Consider the following 20,641-nt stretch of genomic DNA (forward strand, 5'->3'; position numbering starts at 1 on the left):
TGATCTATGCATCATTTGTGTATATATATGTGTGTGTGTGTGTGTGTCTATATGTTCATATTTTATATACAGATCACCGCATGTGAGTATGACGGTGTTCGTATTTTGTATGAGAGGAATCGCTACTTCCCGTGATGCTTCACAAGAGGAAGCTGAATCTTGACGTTGTTTTAATCATGGTACCGCAGGGGTGGGGAAGAGGAGAAAGTACCAGGAACCACAACAAACCCATCCGGACTCTTCTTTGCACTGGTAACCCCCGCTTTCGTGTGTGTTTTCGGTGGTCTGCCTGCTTTTGTCTCGCCGCGTCTGGTGTTTCTTAGCTGATCGCCAGGCGCTGAGGTCGGAGGATGCCGCGTCTCTTCCCTCAGCTGTCACCCCGCTGCACGCCTCACGACAGCTAGCGACACGGCCGGCGTGTCGGATGGCCGCAGTCGCGTCGGTCGCTGCACGTTCGTCTCCCTTTCGGGCGCAGGGAAGCCGCGTGTGCCGCTTGTCGAGCGGCGTAGCTTCGGCGAGCTAACGCGCTGTAGCCGCTTAGCCCGCTAGCTTGTCAGCGATAGGAGTGGCACCGTGGGGTGATGGACACCCGACAAGCTCTGCGATTCAGCGCGGGGTTAAAGTAAAAGCCCCGACGCCCTGTGTCCTTCACAACCAGCCTACGTTGATGTTCACGTCTTTTAAACGACGCGGTTAGCGTCCTAGCTGCAGTATTCCCGTGTTGTTAGCCCGGAAAACGGGGTTTCTTCAGGCAGTTAGCTCGATGGCTAGGTCAGCAGAGGACAGCTAAAGTTGTGCGATCAGTTGAGCAAGGGGAAAGTCAGACGCTCATGTCGATCTTTTTTTTTTTTTTTTTTTGGACTGTTCCGTGCGCCGCGGCTCGTTCTAGGTGCGGACGTCGTTCCGCCGAAAGTTCTGGAACCGACTCCAGTAGCTGGTCGCAGAATCACCCAACAAGGCAAGTTCATGCATCATGCACACCACTTCATACACTTTACAGCTTTTACGTTTTAAAAGTGAGGCAAATAACTCAAAGGAGCGAAATTAGAATGTATTAACCAAGTGTGCTTCTTATTCAGCATGACTGGAGGCTTGTGTTTTGCTGATGACAACTGTTAATGTTAAAATTATCAAATCGTGAGTTTGAGGGGCTGTTGAGTTTCAATTCAGTGACTCATGCATTCACACATGAAGGTTTATTTAATTTTTTCGTTTGTGTTGCACCCTCAGGACGTTTGGTAGCCTGTGAATTTGCAAGAATTTCCCCGTCATGTTGAGCGCCATTGATTAACGCGGCTCATATGGTTCTCTTGATCTGACATTTAAGGTATGATGAATTTAAAGTGAAACTGAAAGTGAAGTGATTGTCATTGTGATGCACAGCACAAGGTGACACAACAAAATGTGTCCTCTGCTTTTAACCATCACCCTTGGTGAGCAGTGGGCAGCCATGTGTGTTGCTCAGTGGCAACCTGCTAGGCCACCACTGCCCCATTTGTTTTCTGGGGTTTAGTTGTGCTCCTTTGTGTTTCCTCTGAAATCATAAGAGAATATGTTTGCTTAAGCACAAAGACACAGACAGCCCTGATTCTATTGTTTTTCTACTATGTTCTTGTGACGTAACTAGCAGTTCTGTCCAGACTTTGCACATATCTTCAGATTCTTCAGTTTCATCTGAGTGAGTGCATTGTGGAGGCTTGTCCTGCTCCCATGGATTGTTTTTATTCCATGGGGGTTCTTCTGCATTAAATAACCATGTAACCACCATTATTTGGTTTTCTCGGTATCTAAACTTTTTACACTGTTACACTGATGATTATTTTTTTTGCAAGCTTGAACCTTCTTGTGTGCAGGAATCGACAGCTCATGGACAGCCGGCCGAGTGTGAGCATCAGGATCATGGGGGAGAATGGCTCTCTTACAGAGTCCACCATGTTCTTTGAGGCAGACAAGCTGGGACCAGATGAGGATGAAGAGGACAAGATCGCAGATGATGACTCTGACAAGGACGAAGGCTTGATGGCCGCCACCTCAACCTCCTCCTCTGGCAGGGTGTACGATCGAACTACAGTCCTTATTGAGCAGGACCCCATACGCCTAGATGAGGAAGGTGAGGAGGACGGACACTGCGGTGGGGATGACGATGGCATGGCCTTCCTGGCGGAGGCAGATGGGGAAGGGGATGAGGAAGAGGGATCCTTGGCCTTCATGGCCGACCCAGATGGAATGTCGCAGGGATACGTGCACCATACGATATCCCCAGACCAGATCCAGTTCATCATTAATCCCGGCTCCACACCCATGCCACGGAACATCGAAGGAGCAACACTGACTCTTCATTCGGAGTGCCCTGAGACCAAGCTGCGAGAGGTGAGATCTTCATCTTATGAATTATCTTCATTTATTCATTTTATTTTACTAAACCGTGAAATTTTACGTTTTTTTTTATGTTTATGGAAAATAATATAGTTTTAATTACCAATTAATTACCTATTTTTACTGTATGAATGTGAAATTGTATACATACACAAGAGTATTGTGATCATATTTGAACCATGGCATGTATACCTCATAAAAACTAGTATTATACAGTTGCTGATCTCCTGTTAAAAAAAATGGAGAATTATCGGGTTAAACCAGGTTAAAATGAATCCACACAGCAGGATCCCAATTCATTTTAGGAAATTTACATCTGGAACTTTGGAGGTTTAAAAAATCGGGTGGAAACAGTGTTAAAATGAATCCACGCAGCAGGATCCCGCTTCAGTTTAGGTAATTTACAACTGGAATTATGGAGGTTTATAAAATCGGGTGGAAACTGGATTAAAATGTATCCACGCAGCAGGATCCCGGTTCAGAAAGGTCATATTGTCATGGCGATGCAGATAGCAATTGTGGTTGGTCTGTGCGGAGAGGAGGAATGCCCATACACCAACATTTACACCAACAGGCCGTTTCTTTCGATTGGTGGTAGGACTGGCAGAGTGACATGTCCCCCACCAGGCCTCTGCTTCCACGGGGTTTCATATGATGGATTTCATATCACCACATGCAGATCTCCCAATCTGCTCTATATGGAATTCAGTTTGTCTGAATGCGCTAATTGTGTTTTCTCATGTCTAAATCAATTCTTATTTGCTGTTTTTTTTTTTTCTCTCAAATAAATAATTACATAAGAACATCTACCAAGGAGATTTTAGGCCGTTTAAACATTTGCAACATAAGGTTTTATTTACCATCTTTTTCACTGTTGCCCATAGGGATTGCTTCAAAACCTTGTGACTGCTCTAATAACCTGAAGTACTTGAATGCATTTTGTATAGGATGCAGTCCGATATTCTCTATTCTGTTGTGCTGAAAATTCAGTGCTAAAACAAAGATAACATTTCATTTACAGTCTGAGTTATCCATACAATTGAAATGATTTCTATATAACTGGAACTAAATCAAGATCTTTGTCTTCTGTCCTGATAGACTGGTCCCCAGCCTCATGACCGTGTCTCTGTTTGGTTAGTTGTGTGCATGCTTGTGAGCGGTAATGACTGACTGTTTTATTTGGTCAGTAATTAGGTCAGAGTCGGGGTGATGGGAGCATGACTCAGCACTTACATTCTACTTGTCTTTGTGTTTTAATGTGTCAAGATTCTGGCATTGAAGATCTGCCTGGAGATGACTTTCCTGGCTAAACAGGACAGTTGTTTTTAGCGTCTGCTCGCTCTACCTGATTTCATCAGTTTCCATACACAGATCCAGTTTCATGTTTCAAAGCAATTTTAGTTTTGGTTCAGGGGCGCTGTCCCAGCATGCCACTTGGCAGCATGTTCAGTCATTTACATAATTTTATATAAATGTAAAATTTTTATGTTCTCTAATTTTCATCATACACACACTTCAGCTGTGAGGGACAGAATGTCAAAAAGAAAATCCAGGAAGTCACATTGTATGATTTTAAAGAATTGAAAAAGATAATGCAGAACATTTGGTCAATAGCAAAAGTTCACCTCACTACTAAACCTTGAAATGCATTTTTTGTGGTCATTGTCATACTGGAAGATCCAGACATGTTTCTTCTTCAATGCTATCACTGATTGAAGGAGGTTTTTGCCAGAAATCTGATGATACATGGCCCCATTCATCCTTTCCTTACAGCCCCATAGCATCATGTTTCCTCCCGCATGCTTCACAGTGGGAATGGTGTTCTTGGGATGCAACTCAGCATTCTTCCCCCTCCAAGCATGAGTTCTATTTGGTCTCAACTGACTCCATGACATTCTCCCAATCCTCCTCTGGATCATCCAGATTGTCTCTGGCAAACTTTACATGCACTTTTTTAACCAGGGGGAGTGCTGTAGGATTTTAATCCATGATGACGTAGTGTTACTAATAGTAACCTTTGTTACTGTGCTCCCAGCTCTCTTCAGTTTCCACCATATAGTTTTGGGCTTTTTTTTTTCTCCTTTTTTTTTTAGAAGTGACGTGAAGTGATTGTCACTTGTGACACGCAGCACAGCAAACGGTGCACACAGTGAAATTTGTCCTCTGCATTTAACCATCACCCTGAGTGAGCAGTGTGCAGCCATGACAGGCACCCGGGGAGCAGTGTGTGGTGACGGTGCTTTGCTCAGTGGCACCTTGGCGGATCGGCAACCTTCTGATTATGGGGGCGCTTCCTTAACCGCTAGGCCACCACTGCCCCCCTTTTTTTTTTTTCCCTCACTGTTGTCAAGATCATTTACACCGCACGAGATGAGGTCTTGCATGAAGGCCCATTGCCAGGGATTCCTTTTTCAAATAATTGCTCCAACAGTTGATCTTTTCTCACCTTGTCTATTGTAGATAGTCCCAGTCTTGTGCTGGTGTCCAATCTTGTCCCTGTTGTCCTCAGACAGCTCTCTGGTCTTGGCCATGGTCGAGGGTGGAATCTGACTGTTTGAAGGTGTGGTCAAGTGTCTTTTATACAGATAATCAATTCAAACAGGCGGCATTAATACAGGTAAGAAGTGAAGGATAGAAGTGCTTCTTAAAGAAGAAGTAACAGGTCTGTGAGGGACCGAGTTCTTGTTTGTAGGTACTAAGTACTTTTTTCTGCGCCAAATACAAATATATTCTTTAAAAATCATACAATGAGGTTTCCTGGATTCTGTCTTTAACAGTTGAAGTGTACCTATGATGAAAATCATCTTGCAAACCTCTTTAAGAAAATATTCACATATGGACTGTTTCATAACTCAAAAGTTTGTCAAAAAACATTGTGCTACACTAAGGGATATTAACATGGCATCGAGGAAAAAAATGCCCCTAGAAATAAAGTGGTTAATCTCTGCTCATGTCAGTACTAGGTTGTGAGAGCTGTCTTCATATTAATCTGTCCCAGAATACGTGCGAAGGCCCTCAGCCTGCAGTGTGAACACAAGCACGTCTCTCCTGAAACAATGGACGGAATCAGCAGCGTGAAGCGGAAGAGACCGTGTTAGCACTGGCTTTTCATGCGGGCAAGAGGCCGTCGTCTGTCCGTGTGTTAGGGTAGAGTGTTGGAGGTGGACATTTCTGCTCTTTCGGCACTTTTTTTTTTTTGGCTGAATAGAAAGCTGGCCAGCCACCATTGTACATAAGAATGCTGAGTAGGTCAGGAGTCTGACAGGAACCTGAGCGCCTGGGTTCAAGACCTCGCTCAAAGGTCACAGGTAGCAAGGTCACAAAAAAATGCATTGCTGTATTTATAGAACTTGAACAGCGGCGACTCTTTTACTTTTGATAAGTGAAGCGTGAGGGGCTACGCTTTTGTAATCTTCTTTTAATGTGACCAGTGTTGTCGATGTGGTGACCGAAGGAAGTATTTCATTTATCATGTGCCATTCATTTTTGCTTTGAGGGGTCAGCTGTGTGGTTTTTATGTAGTGTATTTTCTTTTAATCATGTTCGGGAAAGCGATTAATGATTATACTTGTTCTAACAGATCACTTAAGTCTTATGAAGTTCTTCAAATAATCTGGATAAACAATCTTTAATTATCTTTTCAGTTTTATTTTTGGCAAAACATGCATAAAAAAAATGTAGAATCCGCAAAAGGTCCTCCTATCACTCATGCCGTCTCCATCTCCCTCTGTTGCCCTCTCAGGTGAAGAGATACCAGTGCACCTTCGAGGGCTGCACGCGTACCTACAGCACAGCGGGGAATTTGCGAACACACCAGAAGACGCACCGTGGGGAGTACACGTTTGTGTGCAACCAGCAGGGCTGCGGAAAGGCCTTTCTCACCAGCTACAGCCTGAAAATCCACGTGCGCGTGCACACCAAAGAGAAGCCCTTTGAGTGTGACGTGCAGGGCTGTGAGAAGGCCTTCAACACTCTCTACAGGTGGGTAGTTGGAGTGACCCACAACGTCACCACCAGTGTTCTCCACTTCATACCTGTATAACTACAGCAGACAGCCAAGAAACCACCGCTCACTTTCTAACCGCTGCAAAGAGGCTTCATCCCGCTGGCCGTCAATCTGTTTTAAAATTCCTAGCTAATTCTTCTGACCTGCTGCACCATTAGACTCCCATCTCATTCTCTCCGTACCAAAGTTATATACTCTGAGGTGATGGTGGGTTTGCAGTTGCAGCTCCACGTCTAGGGAATGACAACTTGCTTAACACAGTCAGCCATGCCTCGTCACTCTCTTTCTTCAAGTTTCTCACATTTAAGGCCTGGCCTTCAACACAGTATGGTGGGCTTTTGGACCACTCTTAATATGTTATGTGAAATTTATCTTAATATTTTGAGACTATTTGGTTGGCCTTTCCTTGACGATGTTTGTCTCACCTGAATAGTACAGCATTTTGCTCAGCTTTGTTGTTTTTTTAGTGCTTTACGAATTGATATGGTATTTATGGTATGATAAGATAAGAAGAACTTTATTTATCCCAAGGTAAATTCTTTTGTCAACAGCATGCTCAATGCAGTAGGAGGAACAAGAGGAATAAATTATATTTACAATAAAATAGTACAATAGAGCAAATATTAAAAATAGCTTAAGACTCAATAACAATAATGATATTACTATATCCAGTGAAATGCCTGAGATAGTGCTAAGTGCCATGGGTGAAAGTAAGAGGGAGTAGCAGCAGCGTGTGCAGGGGGGTAAAACAAACGTTCAAAGACATTCAGGTGAGTAGTATTGCACATCTGAGTGAATAGCCCTGAAAAAATCACCTACAGAGCAAGGACGAGTTGTACAATCTGATAGCTCCAGGTAGGAAGGATTTCCTGTGGCGGTCGGTTCTGCATTTAGCATTTAGTGTTTTGCTTCTTGTGCTCCGATGGGCCATCATGGAGGCATGCATGGGGTGAGAGGGAAGTTACATAAAATCACAAGCCCTATTAAAGTGCAAAGAACCTTACTTTTGAAAAACAAAAGTACAGTGAGGAGAATCAAGATTAGATTGATGTGAACGTGTAGGAAGTTGGTTCCACCACTTAGGAGCCAAAAAGAGTGCCTTCTAAATGTTTAAATGCACTTGGAGCTGGTGGGTGCCTGTGCTCTATAGCTGGCATCATTCTGCGCTGTAATTGGGACTTTTAGACTGTGTAGCGCTTCATTTCATCATACAGCGATGCATCGGCCTGACTGCATTAGAAGCGTTCATTTCAAATGGTTTACTGTGACTGAGGGTGCAGTGTTAGAGGCTCTGCAACCGGAGGGCTGTGCGTCAGCTGGTGGGAGCACACTGCCATCGACCCTCTGTCAGACTGCATTCATTCACACGGCCCACCAGAACTGCACTGCATCCTATTCTCTTCTCATTTCAGCAGCTCCGAGAAGCTGATGTTCTTTGCTGGTTCTGTGGCAAAATTACACCAAATAGAGTACAGAGTAAAGCTAAGTCAGTTCCAGGTCCGGGACATGAGGTTGCAGATTCAAAATGTAACAATAATAGCATGTTCTCTCATAGCCACAGCTTAAATGAGTTGCTCCATCCTTTTAATCACTTGTTTTTAATCAATTTGTTTATCCATTTGTGATTCAATGAAAAATGTGATTTTATAGATGAATTTCCTGCTTTTCCCAAAGCTCATAGAATACTCACAAATGGCAAAAAGCATTCAGTAAATAATGCAATATGGCTCCTTTTGTGTATATTAACCATACTGTATATTATGATATCAAGGTCCATGTAATTTACACTGGTGGCCTAGCGGGTTAGGAAGTAGACTTGCAATCAGAAGGTTGCGGGTTCAAATCCTGAACTTCCAAGGTTCCACTGAGGTCATCCAGGTGCCATGTGCTGTGCTGCAGTGCATGGGTGCAGTGCATGGGTGGTAGTAGCCTAGTGGGTAACACACTCGCCTATGAACCAGAAGATCCAGGTTCGAATCCCACTTGCTACCATTGTGTCCCTGAGCAAGACACTTAACCCTAAATTGCTCCAGGGAGACTGTCCCTGTAACTACTGATTGTAAGTCGCTCTGGATAAGGGCGTCTGATAAATGCTGTAAATGTAAATGTACATAACACTGAAAATAACTTCACTTTGTCTGAATTTAACAATGTAGACATTTACACAACCAACTACACCCAAATTGTATTAAACAATTTATAGGACAACTAGTTCACTGACACTAAAGGATATTGTGTATGGTATGTGTGTGTTTGGCCAGACTGAAAGCTCATCAGAGACTGCACACCGGGAAGACGTTCAACTGTGAATCTGAGGGATGCACAAAATACTTCACAACACTGAGCGACCTGAGGAAACACATTCGCACACACACTGGCGAAAAGCCTTTCAGGTCAGTTGGAGGAAAATGAAAAACCCACTGGATACGACTAGTACTTTCTCAAAAAAATGTGTACTTTTTTCAGTTTATTAATCACCACAGATGCTTAGACCATTGTAACATATGATACTTACTTTTCTTTTTATATATGTGCATATGTTTAATCTGAAATCAGCTCCATTTTTGGTTGCCTGCCCAAGCCATTTTTTCCCATGCAAATGACTATTCCAGATACAAATGTTTTATTACAATGATCCATCTCCCTGTTTCTAGATGTGACCATGATGGATGTGGCAAAGCATTCGCTGCCAGCCACCACCTAAAAACACATGTTCGAACGCACACAGGTGAACATCATCCTGCATACACCACCATTGCGTTTTATTTTTGCATGTCTCAGGAAGGTTTCTGGGAGTCAGACCATTTAAGCCCACTGTAAATGTTGCCGTCAGCAAGGCCAGGTGGGGTCATTCATTTTCCCTCAGTTACCCTGCCACAGCAGTGGGTAAATTGTCCATTTATCACTCATCACTCTTCCCTTGTGATTTATGGGGGCCTCTGCACCGCTGTTTTAATACATCTCCAAGATTGTTTTTTTTTTGTCACATGACAACTTCTGAGGCTAATGAGGCTGTGACAAAGGTGTATCTTCACCTGAAAGTGAGAGAGTAAAGCATACCATAAGGTGATAATGTAGAGATAATTTACTGGACCTGTACTTTAGGTTTGTGCAAAATATGTATAATAATAAAACGCTTGTTATGATTAACTTTAAGGTGAGAGTGCTGTCTGAAACCTAGTTTCCTAATGAGTCAGAATTTTGTTTGTTTAAATTAACTACACAAGGCGCTGATATTAACAATATCAGGGAAAACCACAATCTGAAACCCCATCACATATACTTTACACCTAGTATAGTATCATGTATGACCGCTTTATCCTATATGTTGCACATCAATATTTTTTGTCACATTAACACGCTGACTTGCAGCTTAGATGTGTTTTCACTTGTTTGTGTTTGTGCACAGTCCTGCACATATTCAACCATGTGTATGTACAATAATAATTGTTCCATCTAATATTAATTAACAAACAATTGAAATTGACTCAAATAAAGATGGAAAATAAGACCATTAGAGCAGTAATACTTAACACAAATGAGACACAAATGATCCCTTTAGAACAAGGGTCACCAACCCTGGTCCTGGAGGGCACCAGTCCTGCACAGCTTAGACCTTTTCATGTTCCACCACAACTCAAGAACTGTGATGTCAAGTACAGTCGTAGCAAATCCTCTTCACAAAAAATTATCAGTCTATATAACTCAAATATGGTATACAACGCGAACAACAATAAACATAAATTGCTTTCGTTCTCTGGGTTTTCTTTGACCACACATACCAAACTAGAATCTTTTCCTTTTGCTAGCGCACCGTTCACCTGCTTCCTTCTTGCAAAGAGCGCTGAGAAATGCAGTTTAAACATACTTTACATAAATGAATCTCTTAACAGAATCATACTAACAGATGACTACGCAGCTGCTATTAATCTGGTATGCATAATAATAAACAATCAGACAGCCATAAAGTTACAGGTATTACAGAAGTTGAATTGGGTGTGCTAAATGAAGGGAAATACAAAAATGTGCAGGATAAGTGCCCTCCAGGACCAGGGTTGATGAACCCTGCCTTAGATATTAATGAACATTTATCAGAGACTGATATGTTGTTGCTCTAAATATATGTATTTTTTTCCTATAATCACAGGCGAGAAGCCATTTTTCTGCCCCAGTGATGGCTGTGAGAAGACATTCAGTTCCCAGTACAGCCTAAAGAGTCACATTAGAGGTCACGACAAGGGTCTCCCGTTCACTGTCAACCTCAGCAATCCACCATGTGAAGTACGTTCTACTATGGTGCAAACATTCTGCCCAGCTCATGCATGTATGCACAGTCTTTTGGATAAATGAGCGGGATCACGCTGTCTTTGATTTGCAGTGACTGAGCTCAGCGTGTCATGACTGTTTCCAAGCAAAATCTTTTGAGTGCCATTAATTCGGCTGGTCTCTGTTAATCCACTTATCATTGTGGTGAAAAACGTCATTTGTGTGTCTGTGGCAATTACAGGATGCAAATCATTCACTCTGCCTCAGTGATTTGAGCCTGATGTCTACAGACTCAGAACTCAGAGAAAACCTCCACAATGTAAGTACAGCCGCAATTTTAAATCTGTTTATCTGCTGAGCGTACTTATCTATTCTAGTGTCACTGCATGTTTGGTCCATCTTTTTTTTTTCCCCCAGTCCCAAAATCTGGACCTAAACAGTGTTACCCCGGTGAGAATATTCGAGCTGATGTTCCAGAGTCCAGAGAACAGTGTCAATCAAGACGACGCAAATTCCACTGGCAAGTACCCCTCTGGAACAGTGGCCTGTGCTTCTCTCCTACACATTTTCCACCAGGCAGTGAACTGGTTCTGATGGAATCTTTTCACCAAAAATCTATAAATCTGTAAAGCACATTAATTTACAATTACAGTTCTGCTCAGTCCTGCTGGATGAGTAGATGACACAAAGGTTTCTAAATCAAAATGTCATTTTGCTTTGTTGTCCCTACAGAAAACCTAGTGGAGGCCTTTGGTTTGGACACGCCTACCCAGCCTGCTGCAACAGAACCATCTCCTCTGCTCTCCTTTTCACACACCACTACCACTTCCTCCTCCACTCCCTCCTCCACCTCTTCATCTAGTGTCACCACACCTGCCCTGGACGCTCCGCTGCTGACTGGCCACTCCACCCAGGCTGCTCCCGCACAGCCGCTCACCAACTGCACCCCCTCATCGGCCCAGAGCTACCAAGACATACCACCCACCTCCCAGCACTATGTGGCACTGCAGCCCGGTTTTCTCCATAATGGCCTTCCTGGCTCCCCAGCACTAACTTCCACCCCACCCAGCGTCCCTAGTGCTGCCGCCATCACCGCCGAAGCATCGCAGCCACCACCGGCAGCAGCGGCACCACCACCCAACGTGCCTTTGGCTCCCCCACCCACAATCACTATTGCCCCCCCTCAGGCCATGCTGCCATCTGGCTTGGTCATGTCTGACCAGAACCTGCAGTGGATCCTAAGTAGTGCTGCTGGTACCAAGCACAACCCGGAGCAGCAGGTCAGAACCCTCACAGCATGCTTATATCCTATACATGTTCATTAGCTGGTAGCTTTATTAGAGCGCCCTGCTGAAATGTACAGTTTAGATGGGTAGAGGTTATATCAAGGGTCACACACTAGCTTGCCTTAATCCACACCACAGAAAGTCATTTACATCAGAAAATGAAGATATTAGTTGACAGTAGCCGTGGCAGTTAAAATCTGTGAGATTCACACCTCTGCACTAACTGAGGAGATCTGCAGAAAGTGCTGCTGTGTAGGACCCACCCCTGATGTAGGCATCTTCTAGCATCCCAGATCTCTTTAAAGTGAAGTAAGAGTATTTACTGTCAGGTTGTCTATAAATATTTTGCTTAAATTTGTCCTGCAGCAACATCAAGGGGCAAAAGTAGAGAAGGTCTTCTTCACCACAGCTATCCCTGTCGGAGGAAATTCAGGTATTGCCATCTTCCACCCCAATGCATTGTCTCTTCTGCATGACCTCGGTGTGACCCATGAATAGAATGAAATGGCTGTTCTGTGACCTTTGCAGGAAGCTCTGTTCAGCAGATTGGACTCAGCCTGCCAGTCATCATCATAAAACAGGAGGAGTCGTGTCAGTGCCAGTGCTCTTGCAGGGACTCTGCTAAAGACAGGAACTCCAACAAAAACTCCACGTCTTTATCATCATCCTCCTCCTCAGTGCAGCAGCCTGCACCCCCAATCCCACCCCCTGTCCCGCCTCCCCCTCTCCCACCTGCTTCTCAGTGCTGCTCTTCCAAGATGGACACCGTACCCCAAAACGGAGAGGCACGGCAGGACGGCAGTATGCTCTCCTCACACTCTTCTTCCTCCTCTGCACAGACGCTTCCGCCAGTTGTCACAGCAACAAACCCATCTCCACACAGACTGACCGGCATGGATGTGTCTGATATTCTCTCTCTGCAGAGTCCTGACACCTCGGCCAACCTCGAAGCTCTGCTGCTGGTTGCTGAAGACTTTCCAATGGGAGACGGAAGTAGCAACAGCATCCACTAGAGGAGGCTGAAGCCACGCCCCGTGTCCCTCCCCTTCCAATGCTGCCAGCCTGACTCTGTGGGTCTCCACCAATGCCTGCTCTTCCTTAGCCTCCAGTTGAGTGCCGTGCATAGAAGATCTTTCATGTGGTCAGAGCTCATCCCTTCTTACCAAGCTGGGGTTTCATTTTGATTGTTTTTTTATTTTTTTATTATTCCTTTCTTTTTACCCCACCTTTTTGGTGCAGTGCATCCTGGTCCCTCAATGTGTGTGTGTGTGTGTGTGTGTGTGTGTGTGTGTCTGCACTTTGACGGCATGACTGAACCAGTGGCTATCGTAAGTTCAAGTTCGCTCCTTCCCTTTCTGTGCATTAAGAATACATTAAGTAAATGTATTGGTTATGTAACTACAAATGGCTTCATTCAAATCATTAATATTGAGTGATGTGGTTTTCAGTGTAACAGCATTGGGGTTGAATTTGTGCTTTTTATGGCATAGGAGTTACATGGAAGCTGTTTTCTCCTACAAGCACAGGCTAATATGAAATGTCGGAACCTTGGATTTTATTAGGAAAAGTGAGCCAAGTCCAGGAAATGTGAGATATTTTTTCTTTTAAAAAAAAATATATATATATATATAAATTTTTTTGCAATTTCACTTCATTTATTTTATTTGATCTGTTATGGTTTATAAAACAGTCATTAAACTACTTGCCCTTTTTATTGATATAGTTTAGACTTTACAAGAGCAACAAGTTACTTAGCTAGTATTTAATTTTGTGTGTGTTAATTTATTGGGATTAATTAGCTACTATTGAATTAATAATCTATTATATATCTGCACCCACCTGTCGCGCTGTGTGGACCAAGGTTTTTTTTCTCTTACAATTTAGAGTTAACAAATCTAGGAAGTAGATGTTAAAGTGGATGAAAGCTGGAGAACCTTTATCTAAAAAAAAAAAAAAAAAAAAAAAAAAAAAAGAACATACCCATTTTCTGCAGTGTGTAGAGTAGAGATTTTTTTCCTCTTTTTCAGCTAAAGAGATTAAATTTAAACACAACTAACTAAAAATGGCCGACTCTGGCCCTCATTCTGACCGCAGCAGACAGGAGCTTTTGCAAGAATGCGATTGTTTCCCTGTGACCCACTCAGGTATGCCGTTCTTATAGTTCTCCAGATATTAAACTTTATTGAAACTAGCTGCTAGACCACTCCCAAACTGGCCACATTTCCCTCACATGCTTGCAGTAGATGACTGATTATTGGCACTGAAGGCCCTATTTGTATACGACTGCTGTAAAGAGAATTTTTCAAGGAGTTGATTGTAGTGTAAATATCACATGTTTGATATTCCCATAGATTGTATTTCAATTTGTATTTTTGTACAGAGCGTGACACATTTAGGCTCTAGTTTTTGAAATGGAAGACTCGTCGCACACTGAACTTCAATTGCTGATCTCAAAGCAGACATCCACGGTTATGCAGAAAAGAAGCCTTTACCAGACATTAGTACTGCATAATCTTTTCCAGAAATAGAAACAAACATTTGTTGGACGTGCGCGCTCCCTGGAGCGAATGCAGGTCGGTGCACAGCCCTGCACTGCGTGTGTGACTACATAACTGCCTTACGTCCTGGTGTCAGGTCGGGGCCAGTGGCGTTTTCAGCCTTCTCAAGCCACCCTGCTGTTTCATTTTGTGTTTTTTTTTTTTTTTGCTTTTGTTTGTGTGTGTGTATTTGATGCTGCCTACAGATCGTAATTGGCAATGTTAGTTACTGTGTCCTTGTTTCAGTGCCAATATTTTTATTAGTTTAAGTCATGTATATTTCGTATCATTTGGTGAGAATCTCAGCTCAAGTCATAGTTTTGTAATATATTTAATAATAATTAATTTTCAGGGACAAATATCATGTAAGCTTGCTTTCTTTATCTGCAGACTTTCACCCAGCCTGTTTTATTTCAAGTTTAGCACTTAAGATATTTTGACAGTATTCACTAAAGGTACTTTATTTATTTTCTTGGCAGTAATCTTTCTTTATTCTGTCCATTGCTCTTTTTAAGAATTCTGTGACTGAGACAACAATGAGTGTTTCTTCTCCTTTCACTACTGTAAGATGTTCACCATCTTGACCTCATTATCTTGAAGCTGAACTATGCAAAATGTCGTTCACGGTTTTCCCCTTCTCCCAGGCAAGCACACCTCCACTTTCAATTTTGTCATCATGTCTGAAGGCATATGCAAGTTTGGGCCAAAATCAAAAGCTCCTAGTGTTATTTTCTGCTGTTCTAGGTTCTCGCATTCATGCATTTATAACTTATTTTGCTTGATCTTTGACAGACTTGACCATTATTGTTCCGGGGCATTATACAAGCTTCCCTACTTGTATCCCACCTATGTCTTCACTGTGAGTTACAGCTTGAAAATAGGGACTGTATGATTCTGTTGTAAGAATTTTTTTCACCTACTTGTCTTTAATTGTTTGTACGTATGCAATTCCTGTCCCTTTGTTGAAAATAAAAGTAGTTATTGGATGTGGATTGGAGGCCCTTTCTGAATATAACTCCACTTTTAAGATGATCAACCACCATCGCCACACTTTGCCCTCAGGATAAATGGCTTTTATTCGGTTTAGTTGTGATTGCACCCGAAAGGAAAATGTATTCTTTTGTGTTTTTATGTGGTTGTCAGTGTGCATTGTAAATCTTGTGCAGTTTTAGAGAAGGAACACACCTCCACAGAATCTAGGTAACCCTAAACTTGCTGACATGGAATCCAGTGGTTGGATAATGCAGAAAATGCACATTGTGTGGGGTAGTCAGCTGGTGGAACCGAATGCTTCCAAAGGACCGTCTTCAACACCCAAAGAGTGAAGATGAAAATGTAAAAGACCCGTATTTTTTCAAAGAATGTATAATGTGAAATTTGTTTTGCTTATTATGCTTGTTTTGTACAAAAGTAATATTGTATTATGACAAAGTAATAACTTTTAAAATGAAAGCAATATAAATACTAATTAAAACCAGACCTCATGTGTCAGTCTTGTTTATTTCAGGAGGGAGGAGGGGGAAATTCAAATCAACTTTCAGTCCTGTTCAGTATTGGAATCCAGCAAGCGTTTCTCCTGGTTTAAAAAAAATAGTCTGTTACAATTGTACAAAAAGAAAAAAAAAAAAAACTGCACAGTGTTAAACAGCAATTAGGCTGTACTTGTCATTAAAATTAGATGAGAACCTCAAGAAGGGAGGGAAATGATACCATGTCTGCCATGACCAGCATTTAAAACAATTATGGATCACTGGGTCCCCAACTCAAGGAAAACTACTGGGCCGTACCGTTAAACGGTCAAGCAAGGCATGAAGATCTTTCAGGATCATGTCACTGAGCTGAAGCTGGTCCTCCAACCAAGCCATTTTCACATCAATATCCTCCACATTCACTAATGACTGAACAAAAAAAAAACAAGTGGAAACCAGACAAATCAAGCACAGTCATATTAGCAGCATTTGCCCTTTGAATCATCCACAGATAATAAGTACACACCTTGGATTCTGGGGGCTCTGACTGGTCACAGTCGTGAGCGAGATCGCCTGGTTTGTCTGCAGTTTAAATTGCTTTGCTGTGGTTAATACAGAAAGTGGATATGTGTTTTAACAAATATGCTGCAATGGTTACCTGGACCCGAAGCCATTCTTCTCTTCAGTTTTGCCATGATTGGTTGCCTCTCTTTTATATTAATTAACTGATTTAATTCAGGTGATCTTGTAATTAAACGCTGTCAGATCTAATGTGATGTGATGCCATTGTATTAATATTTGCATGATATCTTACAGACATTGTCTTTTCGAAACCATTAGTTAGTAAAAATATATGTTTTTAATGATCCAAACATATGGTTTTGTATTGCACGTTTCTGGAACCCTTCGATATCTGGCAACTCCATTTTGCGGCGCGCTGTGGCTTTGAGAAGAAAGGGGCGGGGAAACGAGGCGCCTCCTTCCACCCGGAAGTGCTTAGCTTGCGTCTCCGAAGCGACCATGCTGCTTCTGTGGAGGCGCCTCACGCCGCATGCCGGCCCCGGGACGATTCTGTAGGCTCCTACGTCGGTTCGCTGGTGCGGTGAACGCAGCTGCCATGTTTAGGGAAGAGGCGGAGAGAGTCCTGCAGCTGCCACAGCAGACGCCGGAGGACAAACAGCAGCGAGGTAGCGGCGTCAGTAGCTGCCTGCGTTAAACAAGTTACGTTGTTCAATGGGGCCATTCTTCGTTGTCTAAGGGACTTCGTAATGATTTACATTTACAGCATTTATCAGACCCCCGTATCCAGAGCGACTTACAGTCAGTAGTTACAGGGAGTAATTTAGGGTTAAGTGGCTTGCTCAGGACAATGGAATTAAGTGGGATTTGAACATGGGTCTTCTGGTTCATAGGCGAGTGTCTTACCAACTAGGCTACTACCACCCTATGTAGTCCTGTGTGATTCATGACTCACCCGGATCCATTAAATAACTCATGAGTCACGAATCTGAAAGTGAAGTGATTGTCATTGTGAAACACTGCAGCACACAGTGCACAACGAAATGTGTCCTCTGCTTTTAACCATCACCTTTGGTTGGAAGTGGGTCCGCTTTCTTACCTGCTAGGTAAGAAAGCTGTAAATGTAATGCTAAGCCCCCACTGCTAAATCTGAGTCCTAACTACACCATGTCTAAATTTTAAACTCTGTTACATGAATACATTTCATAATCATTAAAACATCAATTAATACCATAAATGTTGCACAGACTGTTCATCTTGTCAGAAATACTGACTCGAGTGACTCTTGCACCCGGGTCAGTTTACTTAGTGATTCAGAGGGAGCCGGATCCGAGTAGTAAAGCTCTGTGATGATGTGGTGGGGGTTTCGGACGCAGCCGTCCTCGTAGCACGCGTGGTGTAGCCTTGTGCTGATTCAAAAACAAGAAACCATTAAAATCCCCTCTGCTATGGCGAGCGATCAACTTTGAGGAGCTTATCAGGCGGAATCGGCATGTCGACCTTGGGCCACTTAGATGCTGTTTACACATTAAAGCTGAGCACATCTGACCACCGACTGCTGCCTTCTAGGGCTTAAGAACACTTGTGTGGGCCAAATTGAAATGTGTGCAGTTTCTTCATCATATACACTAGAGAAGTGTCTCCAATTCTGACTTGTTCTTAGTACTCCGCTGGATTAATATTTTACGTTTCGTACGCTGAACACAGTGTTTGCACGTCGTGCATGTTGTACATTGTACAGGACACGGTAGGCGGTGTCTTGGCGGGTAAGGAAGTGGACTCGTAATCATAATCATATCCCAAACTGCCAAGGTGCCGCTGAGCAGAGTACCGTCCCCACACAATGAGTTTCATGGCTGCCCACTGCTTACTAAGGGTCATCGTGTCACCGTGTGCTGGGCTGCAGTGTTTCACAATGACTGTTGCTTTATTTAAACCAAATTCCTTGTGTGTGATAATGAAATTGGCCAGTGGAAGTGTTTCTGTGGGCAGACCAGCTCCACCGACCACACGGTCACTCATCGGTCAGAATGTGATTGTGATGTTTCACCCCTTGTTTTTCCATTTTTAGACATGATTGAAGTCCTCAACCTAACCGTGAAGGCACTGAAGGAGGGGGAAGTCGTGGCGGTGCCTACTGACACCCTGTACGGACTGGCCTGCCTGGCGCAGAGTTCGGATGCGGTGAAGAAGGTGTACGACATCAAAGGCAGAAATGGGCAGAAGCCCTTAGCCATTTGTGTTGGGCAAATTCAGGACATTTACAAGTAAGGGCGAAGCAGTCTGTTCAGTTTATGACGAACCAAACGAATGCAGAGCTAAAATATCGCTTGTCTTCATTCACAGATACTGTAAGGTTTCTGTGAAAGAGGAGCTGCTTGGCGATTTGCTGCCTGGGCCAGTAACTCTGGTGTTGGAGAGATCTAGTGTCTTGAACCCTGACCTTAACCCTTTCACCTCTGTGCGTAGTCTTTCTTTTTATGTTTCACATGCTAGGGGTGTGCTTGTTGTATGTTTATAGAAGTACGTATCTTCATTCCAATCGTTACGTGTACAAACACGATATATACGTAAGACCCCAGCTTTCTCGACTAATGTATCTTTGTGTGCATCGTTTGTGTCTGACCTCCAGCTAGTCGGAGTGCGTATCCCAGACCACCCCTTCATGAGGCGTCTGTGCCAGATGTGTGCAGAACCACTGGCGCTTACCAGTGCCAACATCAGCACACAAGCCAGTACCGTAGATGTCCATGTGAGTACCTGTTACTGTTCCTCATGGCAGCATGCTCGCTGTTTAGAACCGTGAGGACTGAGCCGAGGGTCTCTGCAGGAGTTTCAAGACCTGTGGCACAAAGTGGCTGTTGTAGTGGACGGCGGACCAATCGGTGATCAGGATCGTCAGGGTTCTACTGTGATCCAGCTGTCGGTTCCGGGCAGGTACAAGATCATTCGTCCTGGCTGGTGAGTAGTGAAACTGAAAATGAATTATCTGTTTCTGAATCATGGCTTAATCTCTGGTTCTTAAATGTGCAATGTGCAAGATTTTGCCACCCTTTATGTCCGGTAGGGCATGACACGTTCCTCCTGTAAAGGGACCTACTCTCCAAAAGAATTAAACGCTCACACAGACTCTGATTCACTCAGTTCATGTTTGGTGTAACAACGTACATCTGTTTCACAGTTTTGAATATTCAGCACTCCCACACACAAGTGCAAAACATATTTCATATCTTCTCCCCTAGTGCCCTTGGTGCAACAGTGGATGTACTTGAGCGAAAATACGGACTTTTAGAGGACCCAGTGTAGCAGTGAGCTGCGGACACACCAAAGACAAGCCGCTAAAGCGCACAAATCCCACAGCGGTTCTCCTCTAAAAAGGCACATAGGAGGAAGTCTGAGTACATTTGCTAGGTCTGGTTGCATTAGGCAGTATGGACGTCTGCAGGACACAGATGCAGAGTTGGGATTAGGCAGCCACGGTTCCAGGTCCTTCTGGCTTTCAGAACACTTAACAAGAGGACCTCATAAGAACTGGGCGGCTGGAAAAAAATGTGCTTTTGATTTATTTTTCACATTTTCTTTTCTTCACTCATTGTGGAACAATGTTATGTATAATTTTTAAAAAAATTTTTAACTTTGCACTTAACTCCAGTTGCTCTCCACCTGTTACAATATTAACAACACTGTTAGATTTAAAAGAAAGTTCAAAAGAACTAGGGCAAATAGTTTTATGCCTTGTTAATTGATGTTTTAATTGACTTTATTGAGAACTCATGAGTTGGTTTTACTAGAATTGGTCAGCATATGACTGAGCAGTCCATTGTTAGCATCCACTTTGAAATAAAAATGTGATTGAAAATAAAATGTGATAAATGAAGGTTCCTTTTCTGGGTGCATTTTTTTTTTTAAGTATGTCTGTAACTCCGTATTATGATATTTATTACTGGATTATTTTATTAAACTTGCCCTCTGTTCTTTTAAATTCCGAATATACAAAAGTGGCCGTGTACGTTTGCATGTTGGACCAACTTGTACCTTTTGATTTTATGCTGAAGCATTTGGGCCTTGTTCATGTCTGATGTCTCAAATAAAACCAAAATTCACCTTGATGTTTTTCATGGATTCTATTATTACAAAAAAGAAACAAAAGTTGATGGTGACACAAAAAAAGTGAACAGCAGC

General features: G+C 43.0%; 2 protein-coding genes across 5 annotated transcripts; both read left to right on the top strand.

Annotated features, from left to right (window-relative positions):
* The first annotated feature begins 83 nt into the window (after positions 1 to 83).
* On the top strand, positions 84 to 15,950 carry mtf1 (metal-regulatory transcription factor 1). Of its 3 annotated transcripts, XM_028978825.1 has the most exons (13): positions 85 to 252; positions 890 to 958; positions 1,231 to 1,327; positions 1,854 to 2,370; positions 6,119 to 6,357; positions 8,644 to 8,775; positions 9,037 to 9,110; positions 10,530 to 10,663; positions 10,890 to 10,967; positions 11,066 to 11,168; positions 11,381 to 11,928; positions 12,301 to 12,367; positions 12,463 to 15,950. In XM_028978825.1, the coding sequence occupies exons 4-13, from the start codon at positions 1,867 to 1,869 to the stop codon at positions 12,945 to 12,947; spliced, it is 2,364 nt and encodes a 787-aa protein (XP_028834658.1). In that variant the 5' UTR covers positions 85 to 252; positions 890 to 958; positions 1,231 to 1,327; positions 1,854 to 1,866; the 3' UTR covers positions 12,948 to 15,950. The 3 variants fall into 3 exon arrangements, with proteins under 3 accessions (XP_028834659.1, XP_028834660.1, XP_028834658.1); XM_028978826.1 differs by lacking the exon at positions 1,231 to 1,327 and having other exon boundaries at positions 84 to 252; XM_028978827.1 differs by lacking the exons at positions 890 to 958; positions 1,231 to 1,327 and having other exon boundaries at positions 84 to 252.
* A 981-nt stretch (positions 15,951 to 16,931) lies between these two features.
* yrdc (yrdC N(6)-threonylcarbamoyltransferase domain containing) lies at positions 16,932 to 20,568 on the top strand. 2 transcript variants are annotated; one of them, XM_028980946.1, is made up of 6 exons: positions 16,932 to 17,127; positions 18,531 to 18,726; positions 18,806 to 18,920; positions 19,092 to 19,211; positions 19,290 to 19,420; positions 19,702 to 20,568. In XM_028980946.1, exons 1-6 carry the CDS (start codon positions 16,992 to 16,994, stop codon positions 19,763 to 19,765), a joined length of 762 nt encoding a protein of 253 aa, XP_028836779.1. In that variant the 5' UTR covers positions 16,932 to 16,991; the 3' UTR covers positions 19,766 to 20,568. The 2 variants fall into 2 exon arrangements, with proteins under 2 accessions (XP_028836779.1, XP_028836780.1); XM_028980947.1 differs by having other exon boundaries at positions 16,985 to 17,160.
* Positions 20,569 to 20,641: the final 73 nt, after the last annotated feature.

This window comes from Denticeps clupeoides, chromosome 5, assembly GCF_900700375.1.
Source record: "Denticeps clupeoides chromosome 5, fDenClu1.1, whole genome shotgun sequence".
Classification (NCBI taxonomy): Eukaryota; Metazoa; Chordata; class Actinopteri; order Clupeiformes; family Denticipitidae; genus Denticeps; species Denticeps clupeoides.

Bases quoted from the DNA above. Each gene is read 5' to 3' on its own strand.
- yrdc (XM_028980946.1), top strand. From the start codon at position 16,992: ATGCCGGCCCCGGGACGATTCTGTAGGCTCCTACGTCGGTTCGCTGGT. The intron at 19,212-19,289 runs GTGAGTACCTGT...GGGTCTCTGCAG, and splicing joins CCAGTACCGTAGATGTCCAT to GAGTTTCAAGACCTGTGGCA. The intron at 19,421-19,701 runs GTGAGTAGTGAA...CTTCTCCCCTAG, and splicing joins AAGATCATTCGTCCTGGCTG to TGCCCTTGGTGCAACAGTGG.
- mtf1 (XM_028978826.1), top strand. From the start codon at position 1,867: ATGGACAGCCGGCCGAGTGTGAGCATCAGGATCATGGGGGAGAATGGC. The intron at 10,968-11,065 runs GTAAGTACAGCC...TTTTTCCCCCAG, and splicing joins TCAGAGAAAACCTCCACAAT to TCCCAAAATCTGGACCTAAA. The intron at 11,929-12,300 runs GTCAGAACCCTC...TTTGTCCTGCAG, and splicing joins AGCACAACCCGGAGCAGCAG to CAACATCAAGGGGCAAAAGT.